Below are 9,621 nucleotides of genomic sequence, written 5' to 3' on the forward strand. Positions count from 1 at the left end.
AAAAAGGAAAATTAAAGAAGAACCCTGACAAGGCGGGATTTCAATCCTCCGAATGAATTTGATATTCGGGATGATAAGACCGGCAGAGATAAAGTCTCTCGTCAGTGTTGATTTCAGTACATCATCCACATCCAATTTGATATCACAACAACAGGCAAGGTGGCGGAGTGGTTAACGCGTCAGAAAATGACTCATATGCATCATGACATGCAGTACTTATGTGGAACGCGACTAAGGCGCCATTGGCATTTACTTGATCTTCCTCTTCGAACGGGTCCACTCTACCGAAGTCAGAGCGGAACTCTCCAAGATGCCTTGTGAGAACTTCGACATCATGCAGTCCCGGATTCAGAATCCCTCGTAGTTGAGTCTACAGAGAGTTGCACGAGTACCTACACCTGTTGTAAGCTTATCAGAACACATACAAAAGGGAATGAACTTACCATACGTGCCTTTCGTTCAGTATGTCCAGGACGTCTTTGGTCAAGGAAGTGATCTCTGTTATAAACGCACCAAATTCATCGACTTTTTCCTCCATATAGGAGAGAAACTCTTTACCAGCAGTCGCAGGGTGTTCCTTCCTAATGATGTTGAGGCTTGGAGCAGTGTATTCAAGAAGAGTTCTCTCACCCTTATCGACGGCTGGAGTATATGGCATGAGTTTGAAGGGTACGAATTCGAATCCACTCGTGGATCTCTGCGAATGGTAGATGGTAAACAGAGAGAACCTGAAGACTTCAGAGCACCCTGGCGATCCTAACAACACTTGGCCTGGGTGTATCCAGATTAGCCTCGTCAACCAGGTACTAGTTGGATTGTTGCGGGCAACCAACCCGCAGAAAAGTCCTCTAGTGAGGGGAAACAGTCCGCCATCATTAAGTAGTAATTGAGATGGTTAAAGCCCCAGAATTGGCCTGCAAGTGCTGTAGTCAAGGTTGATGAAGGAAATGAGATTGAGGTGGAATGTAATGCTCCAGCTGGCGCTTTCGCTTTGAGGAGGTGTGAATCAGTGTTGACGGAGCCTGGGGATTCTGCCGCGGAAGTCAGTCAGGAAGCTTCTGTAGTTGGGCTGGAGCTTCGATGAGCTTCACTCGATGAACACTGTCACCTTCACATTACTTACATATCATATCTTCGATGATCTGCTCTCACTCGAAGCTGCTTATACTGTTGATAACTGGGGCAAGTGTAGCAAAGATTATTGAATATTGAGCACTCCCTGCCGCTGACACAGCTGCTCACAGCACAAGTATTGCAACGCTATATTACCTTCATTAAGCAGTGATTAAGAAGATCCCATAACGTTACTTACAGCCATAATAAAAACAGGCCTTGACGAGAACGGGTCTGGATAGAGTCGGTTTCCAACGCGGTGAAGCTCCAGAATGGTAGTTGTATGGTCACCTGGCCATACAGTAGTTTAGTCAGCCCGTAGCTAGCAAGCTTGCCAAGTTGCCCCTATCTCACCACACAGTAGGCTTCCTAGCCAGGGAATCCAACCATCCCAGATCAGCCAGCGGCTGCCCCTACGTCAGTAGTTGATTATGGCCATGTTCATTGAGTTGCCAATGTCTAACACTGCCGTCAAGGCATTCGGGGGTGGAAAGCTACGGGTTATAGAATATTCTGCTGACCATATTGTAAAGTTAGTTGACTATGCAGTGCTGTTCAGTGAATATCAGGTATATGAGGCTATTCAGCTTCAGCCTTGGTAAAAGGGATATTGCAGCTAACTCTGAGATTGATTTTTTTTTTGGGACAGCTAAATATAAGGGCCCGCAGTTACTGATAGCCACTAACTAATAAAATAACTTGCGGTGTGAACCACGCAAGCATGGGCCAGAGTCCACTGAGTAGAAGCTCGATCACTCGTGTTTGTTCGCTTTCCAGCGCGTAATAGAGAGGCGTGTGGAGCTGTTCGTCACTGGTTGGTATAACTGGGCCAATTTTTGCGTTGATGTCGCCTGGCTTCTCAGTCAGTGATCATCTAACGACTTTTTCAACTTCATGGCAAGCACCAAAGGCAAGAGCGGTGTGATACTTGGATTCTGTATTGTATCAATGCATGTGTGGGTTTATGATGCTGAAGATAAGTATAGCCCTCCGAATTTTCGCTGTCTATTGAAATAACCTTATCCAAGGCTAACGTAAGGCCTTTGATGTATGCTCGGTGGGCGCAGGAAATGTAGAACCTTGATCGTCTGGAACTTTAGCCCCATGCGTAAGTAAGTATGAGGCGATGTCAAAGTAGCTAAATCCCGTAGCCAATGTGTTTGTTCATGTCCTAGTGTGTAGTAAGTGAGAGTGTGGAACGGTTCATTGTAGACCAATATGATGAGTGGATTTTTGTGTTGATATCGCCCGGCTTCGTAGCCAGTGATCGTCTGACGACATTTTCAAGTCCAATGCAAACACCAAAGGACAGAGCGGTATGTTTTCCTCCCATCAGTAACAAGATAATTCTCTTCAAAATGAGTATATCAGTTTCCTCTTTGGCGCTTCCTTGTCGCTGATGCCGGGATAAAGTATTTTCTTGGATAATGGCCAGCTCTGCCAGCTGTACATCGGCGGTATTGAACAGGTTACCGTTCCACCTGTCATTAGACATGGACTGGTGTCAAACCCAGATGCTTGCCCTGTAGTCGTTTATCTAATGCTTCGGCAAGGGTGCTAAAACCAGTTATTACATGTTAGCAACAACAGCACGATGACACGAAGCAGATACCTTAATCAGAAATACTCACAGAAGATGACTCACTAGTGCCGCTGTCCGAAGCCTGTAAACATGGACATCATGGGTGTAGACCTGTCATACAGCCCGATGTTGACCAGTACCGTGCGCGTGCAAGTAACTTCCTGATTATCTCCTCGTCTCCTTTGGCAGCAGCCCAACGGAGTGTCTCCAGCTTGGGATCAGCCAGGCCACGGTTTAGGAGATGAAGGCCCAGCAGGTTTGTGAAGGAGCTGGTGGTTTGGACTAGAACATAGAGGCCTTTGGGTCCGAGGAAGTCGGCAATGACAATGATCAATTCAGAGGGGAGGTTGGTTAAAAACATATTGGCTCGTGGCCTCATTATAGCCCAGAGGCGGAGCGAGTGGCACCAAAAATGCCTGATGAACTCTGACCAGACTAGAGTTGCTAGTGGCAAATCGGAGTAGTCATTTCTCTTGATGAGAAAACGACAGAAAAATAGGCAACGGAAGGCAGGCATCTCCGCTCATGGCGAAAGCAAAAGTCGAATGGAGCCTATGCCTGGGAGCGGCGGATTCCAATTGCTTCATAGCAAATCGGCCCTTTCCGAGGGATCGTAAGCTTCGTTATCATTTCGAAAACATACCCTATCAGGGGCTTGCAAGAGCAAAAATAGCTGTGCGATCGTTGGAAACCGGGCGCAATGCCCTTGCTCTGGCCCCTGAATGTGCTCCTTAAATGGGTTATCGTAAAGATATACCCTGGTATATTAGTCTTGCGTAAGGCCTCGGTTATCTTGCCATGATTTAATAAATATCAGGCGTTTTCTTGTGCCATTGGCACCCTTCTCTTGGTTTGATTGCCTTGGCCCTGCTCTTCTTGACACCATAGACATATTCTTGCATCACAGCCAGAATATGGGGCATGGGGATGGTGCCAAGTTGAAGCATTTTCCCGGGTATCCGCAAATTTGTGTATGCCGCTGGCTGATATCATCCACTGTCAGCGTCATGGTTGCCGTTGCTGTTTAGCCTTAGGTACCCAGAGCAGTACAAGCTTAAGTTAAGCTTTAAGGTCTTCCACAAAGGCTGTGGTAATGAATTGTCACCTCCAGGGCGTTCTACCCCAGTCCTCCGAATTGGACCTGCGTATGGGAGTAGTCGATTGCCTTCTCCTCGAACTTCTGACTCGCATTTTGAAAGGGGGCTTGAAGCCCAGACCCAGGGGGGCATTGACTTCCGCAGACCTAAGCCTCGCAATGCCATGGTGTAGTCCCATAGACACATCTGTAGTCGTCCACATATCGCACTACTCGGCGCTGAACGGCATCAGCTCATGCGGTCATTCGAACCCAGAGATCCACATACCTTTCCTCCATTAAAGTGACTAATGGCTTATTTCTTGTCCAGAGCTTTAAGCGCGTAAATGCGCAGCATCATGAACTGTTTTTGCGTCTCGGAGGCTGACTTGAAGATTTCCTGGGCCTGAGCGAAGGCTTCAGTGATAGTCAGTTGTGAGCTCCTTTCATCATTTCATGACTGGGATACTTACCTGCGCACCGGACCCAGCGTATTCGAATAGATAGCCTCCTATGCTGTCAAATTGGTGAGATAGCTCCTAGCTCTCTTATGTTTCTCTTTGCTCTGAAGCTCCTGAGTGTCTCCAGGCCCTGCACATAGTTATCCAGAGAGTTGACGAGTAACGGCAGGAGAGCCGTGATTAAATGTTCCCGGATATGCATGCGAGTTCTTATATATTCAATGGAAACACTAGCATTACCACAGGCACAAAATCGACTGGAAGCTTCGTAGATCCAGCAACCGTATGGCCCCGATGCAGATAGATGGAATAGACGAAGGAAGATAAATCGAATGCATAGTGTATTCTTTCTCTCTAGAACGTCTGAAGTAGCCAAAGAAGGAAGTAAAAGCAACAGGGAACCGGAACGACGTGATACTGGGTATATTGGATTAAGTGAATATGTTGGGCCCGTCCAAGACCTGAGCCGGTTCAATCTTATGATGGAGTGAATACAAATTATGACTGCCAACAATAATCAAGCGGAAGTGAATATAAGAATGTGAGACACTTTGTATATAGTCTAGACATTTCCACAGCAGTAAATCGGAGATTGGTTGGAATCGGCCACCGTGCAATGCGTCTTGGAGAGAGTATACAATTAACTTCCAGAATTACTATTCACGGCTGATGGTCCGTTCCCCTATCGACATTCATCCGTCGTGCTAGCTCTGACTGGTAATGCTCATGAGTTATCCGATTGGCCATGTCGTATCCTTAGTAGTTTGAACGGCGTCTATCCTTACCTTAAGCTTTCAATAGACACATCGATGCTGAACTGAGTCACGATCTGGACATCCGATAGGTAAGTAGCTGCTATTCCTTCCAGCTATACGCATTAAGACGGGTACCAGTGGCACTGAACACTCGATCGCCTCATTGCGCGTCAGCGCTGCCTTGGATTTGGACCTCGAGCGATCATGCTCTGCTTCTAGCTCTGCTTTCTTGTCGATGCTCCGACTCCAGAGTCCTATTCGTGGAGATGAATTTTTGGATACGTGTGTGTGTTCGTTTGATGAGTGCTCGCCCGATAGTAGATGTAGATGTCTACGTTGATCCGCGCGAACGAGTACACGGTCCGAATTCGATAACGCAGAGCGGGCTGAACTAGTACCTCATCTTGAACTTCGTCCGTCTCGATTATCTATCTGAACAATGACGCCAACAAGCTCAGGGTCGCGTCCATCGGCACGGACTCGAGGAGCATCGAGTGGACCTCCACGGACATCGCCATGATCAGGGAGCAGAGGAGGAACAGGTTGAGCTACATGGGCGTGATCGAGCCGAAGCAGGAGGTCAGGTCCGAGATGTGGACCTTGCACACGAAGGAGGGCGAGGACGGACACATCCGCGGAAGCATGCAGATGCACACGCACGTCTTCGGAATGTCGTTCACGACCCCGACGGTGAGGCGCTTGAGAGACGGCTCCGAGAACAGCATTATGACCGTGTACATCGTCGATAAGGCGACCAGGCAAATGAGCTCCATGTTGAACTGTGACCTGGTCCTGATCAACGACATGGACCCGGACGAGATCCCGCGCATGCGCCTGAACGAGGAGATGGCCACGAGGTCGGGGAGTAGCATGTACATCAAGCTCGGCTTGTCCGTGCTCGCGTTCGGAACCATCATCAGGGACATCATCGACTACATGGGTATCGGCGCGAGCGAGATCATGACCACCGACATGTACGTCTGGGTGGACGCGATCTGGCAGCCCGGCATCCACAGGTGCACGGCCACGTACGCGGTAGGAAGCACCGTCGAGACCACAAGTACCATCACGGATCTGATCGCCCTCGGGGACGGGAGCTCGATCGCGTGCTTGGGCAGGCTGATCTTCAAGATCGAGTACATGGACATGAACAAGAGGAGGCTCAAGGTCATCTTCGCGAGCATGCACATGAGCTTCGTCGCGAGGGCTACTCGTACCCGCGCCAATCTCGGAGATGTAGATACCCGGGTTCAGGTCCGTCCACACACATGCGTTCAAAAGCCGAAGAGCTAGCTGACAACGTAGCTTCAGCCGAGTTATCATCATGAACAGCAACCTCGACATGACGACGAACGGGAATGAGAGCGAGGACGGGATCTTATGCCGCCTCCTCTGCGCGAAGATGGGCTTGATCTCGGAAAAGGGCCTGATCGACTTCGCGGACGGTAGCAACATCCCACTGAGGCCCGAGACCAAGTTCAGGGTCGTGTACTGCGTCCCGTGTACCGGAAGTTCGAGTCCGACAGCAAGCCGAACATGTACACAATTCCCCAGCTCGGCCCTCTCCGCTAGCATGATCGCGAACAACGTTCTCGGCTACGACGGGTTCATGCGCTTGAATAAGTCCAAGGAGGTAGACGCGTACCTCATTGAGAACGTGTACACGAACGCGCCCAAGTTCTGGAGGGACGAGAGGATCGTGAGCATCAGCATAGGCTCAAAGGTGTACATGCACAGGTACAAGCCCAACTCATTCTTCGACGACATGTACACACGGATCAAGCCGGAGGAGGACAAGTACAAGGACATGGCCCTGACTCTGGACATATAGACGAACTCGCACACGCAGAAAAACATGTCCGAGTTCGCGGTCGCGTGTTAGTCGTGTCCATGATCGCGTTCATGTTCGTCTCATCTACGAGTAGGAGTGGGTGGTGGGCTCATGAGCGCGAGCCTGTTCATGACCTTGTTCCCGTACTCGATCACGCTCGGGGTCAGACTGTGGTGTTGTTCTCATCCGTGCAGATGCGTAGGCTCATGGTCTTGTTCGTGCTCTTGGCCATGAATATCTTCTCGGGCTTCTGCATGTACGCGAGGTTGAACCTCCACATGGTTGTGTACAAATTCTCATTTATGCACCAGATCGAGCTAGAAATCGCGAGGGTCCTCTCGACCATGAGCTTGTACAACCCCATCTCTATCTTCATGATCTCGTCCGTGGACATGAGGCTGAGTCTGAGCTCGCTCGCGCAGGAGGTGCAGGCCGTGATTGTGGTGTCGACGTTGACCATCATCTCGTTCAGGCTTATGTTCATGTCGTTCATCCTCTTGAGGTCTAGGTCCGAGCGTGTGTTCACATTCTCAAACCAGATGCAGATCGTGCGCGTGATTTCCTTCTTCTTGAACTCCGGGTCGATGTACATGTTCATGCAGATGTAGGCGGTCTCATTGAGCTACTTATTCCAGGACCTGTTCCCGTTTTCGAACGCGATCGTGCTGATGCGGACGTCCAGGTTCGTGATCAGGACCAAAGCAGAGGCACGTCAATGTACACAAAGACGTACTTGGGCTCGTCCATCAGGCCGAACGGGTTCATCGACGCGACCACAGTCACGTCCGTGATCGAGCCAACGTGGATGGGTCTGTCCCCCAGCATCTACTCGACGGTGGAGCTGGTGATGCCGCTCGTCTCCCTCATGAGCTTCCTCATGGCCGCGAAGTCGGGCTCGACCGAGTAGGTGAGCCTCAAGACGGACGCGGGCGCGGCCTCGAACATGCCGATCGGCGTCCGGTCACCCTCGTTCGGATACTTCTTCTGACCAAGACGATGGACGTGCAGCGGATCCTTGATCACGTCGATGTACGCGATGTCGGTCGTCTCGTATCGCGCGTTCCTGAACATGGGCAAGATCTAGTCCATGTTCACGAGCGGGTCCCCGATCTGGATTGAGTCGTACCTCGACACGGCGGCGAACGATGGCTGGTACATGCTCATGCGCAAGCCCGGAATCATGCGGGAGTCCATGGGGACGATCGTGTCGGGGTCGCTGAGGACATACGTGTTCTCGGTCACATACAGCTTGGCGGTCGTGCCCCAGGACATCGGCATGAGGAACCTCTCGGGCCGGATCACGACCTCGTTGTCAAATACGTGCAGGCGCCTGTCGTAGATCGTCCGCACGGGCCTCCCCGCCAACATCTCCTCGATCAAATCGTCGTCCTCCTCGATGCGACCTTCATCGCCCTCTCCATACTCTCTTCCGCGTCCTCGTGTATGCATGCGATCCAGACGCTCAACTTGTTCGCGCATGCGAGGACGTCGGCCTTCCTGTGTATGGACTCCAACGTGTCCCAGTACTTCTTCGAGTGCTTGATCCTGGTCAGAGCGCGTTCAAGTCCGGACCGATCATGACGATCGAGAACCCGTCTCTCGTCAGCTGGTTGGACATCGACATGCCGGGGTCCACGTCCCTGGTCGGGTTCGGGTACTTGTCGTCGTAAGTGAAGTACTCCCTGATCTGGAGCAAGTCCAGGATGTAGCCCAACTCCGAGGCCGTGAGCTCGTTCATGGTGCTCCGCGATCTCGGGGAACAACTTGGTCCCGAGGACCATGGCAACGAAGCCCCCGAGTGGTTCATAATCGCTCATCGAAGTTGACGTTGGGGTCGATGCCGTGGTCGGCTGCTCAAGCGCCTTCCTGGTTTTCGTCAGCCTCGGACCATGTGTTCCGTCATGTTCATCTATTCGTTCTTCTTCGTGCACGTGGACGACATCGCCTGGACCTACCTGGAGTCGAACATGGTCGGGTACGTCTTCAGGGCGGCGACCACGCCCCTGAACCCCGTTCTCGTGCTCGTCTGTGGCCGTTGGCTCGTGAGTCTGGCAGTGCTCGCACATGTACTTCCTCGTGGTCGTGGCGATGAACGGCTTCACGTTGACGTACGTGCGGGAGTCGCCCCTCGGGTTCGAGACCTTGATGGTGAAGCAGGACACCTGCATGGGCGTGATCACGCAGATGTTCCCGCGCAGCCCGTCGGCGCAGAGCTGAGCTCGATCTCCATCTCCTTCGCGCACATGACGCACTTCTTGTTCACGTTGTAGCACATGTTCATGTACGCGTCAATCTTGATGGCCGTGTTGAGCTACATGTCCAACCATGTGTTCGCGTTTTGAACGTGATCCTGTTCGTGTACAGGTCCTAGATCAACCTCACGATGTCCTTCAGGCTCTCGAAGTCGTAAACGGCCCTGCCGCTGTTCGCGACCACGTAATCGTAGCCGTGATGGGTCAGGTTCATCTTGATGGTCTTGAACGACTTATCTGAGGTTGAAACTCGATGATCGAAGTAGAAACGTGTGCATTTAATGTCTGCTTTGTGGGCAAGAAAATGTCAGTCAAATATATCATGATTTCCATGGAACGCCAAACGATGTCATTAAGCGAGTCATTTCCAAACTACGGTGATCATTAAACGTCGTCTTCCACAAAGGATAACCATGGTATCGGAGCGAAGTGATCTTCTGGGAGAAATTGGAACCAGACGGAATGGTTTCTGGGATCCGAGAACTTACCAACGGAGAAAAAGCCTTCGCCAACAACACTAATTTGAAACCTTCGTACCCGGCCGTTTCAGGC

General features: G+C 51.0%; 4 protein-coding genes across 4 annotated transcripts; 2 read left to right on the forward strand and 2 right to left on the reverse strand.

Moving 5' to 3' along the window:
• Nucleotides 1-5,502: 5,502 nt before the first annotated feature.
• Asppvi_003439 (uncharacterized protein) lies at nt 5,503-6,279 on the forward strand (the record flags this gene model as incomplete). The annotated part of the gene is made up of 1 exon (XM_043299404.1): nt 5,503-6,279. The coding sequence occupies one exon, from the start codon at nt 5,503-5,505 to the stop codon at nt 6,277-6,279; it is 777 nt and encodes a 258-aa protein (XP_043155339.1).
• Nucleotides 6,280-6,310: 31 nt separating this feature from the next.
• Nucleotides 6,311-6,817, forward strand: Asppvi_003440 (uncharacterized protein; the record flags this gene model as incomplete). Its single annotated transcript, XM_043299405.1, has 1 exon — nt 6,311-6,817. The coding sequence occupies one exon, from the start codon at nt 6,311-6,313 to the stop codon at nt 6,815-6,817; it is 507 nt and encodes a 168-aa protein (XP_043155340.1).
• An 84-nt stretch (nt 6,818-6,901) lies between these two features.
• Nucleotides 6,902-7,415, reverse strand: Asppvi_003441 (uncharacterized protein; the record flags this gene model as incomplete). The annotated part of the gene is made up of 2 exons (XM_043299406.1): nt 6,902-6,985; nt 7,161-7,415. 2 exons carry the CDS (start codon nt 7,413-7,415, stop codon nt 6,902-6,904), a joined length of 339 nt encoding a protein of 112 aa, XP_043155341.1.
• Nucleotides 7,416-7,642: 227 nt separating this feature from the next.
• Nucleotides 7,643-9,283, reverse strand: Asppvi_003442 (uncharacterized protein; the record flags this gene model as incomplete). Its single annotated transcript, XM_043299407.1, has 5 exons — nt 7,643-7,880; nt 7,944-8,362; nt 8,410-9,030; nt 9,081-9,128; nt 9,200-9,283. 5 exons carry the CDS (start codon nt 9,281-9,283, stop codon nt 7,643-7,645), a joined length of 1,410 nt encoding a protein of 469 aa, XP_043155342.1.
• Nucleotides 9,284-9,621: the final 338 nt, after the last annotated feature.

The sequence above is a fragment of the Aspergillus pseudoviridinutans genome, assembly GCF_018340605.1.
Source record: "Aspergillus pseudoviridinutans IFM 55266 DNA, scaffold_2, whole genome shotgun sequence".
In the NCBI taxonomy this organism is placed as follows: Eukaryota; Fungi; Ascomycota; class Eurotiomycetes; order Eurotiales; family Aspergillaceae; genus Aspergillus; species Aspergillus pseudoviridinutans.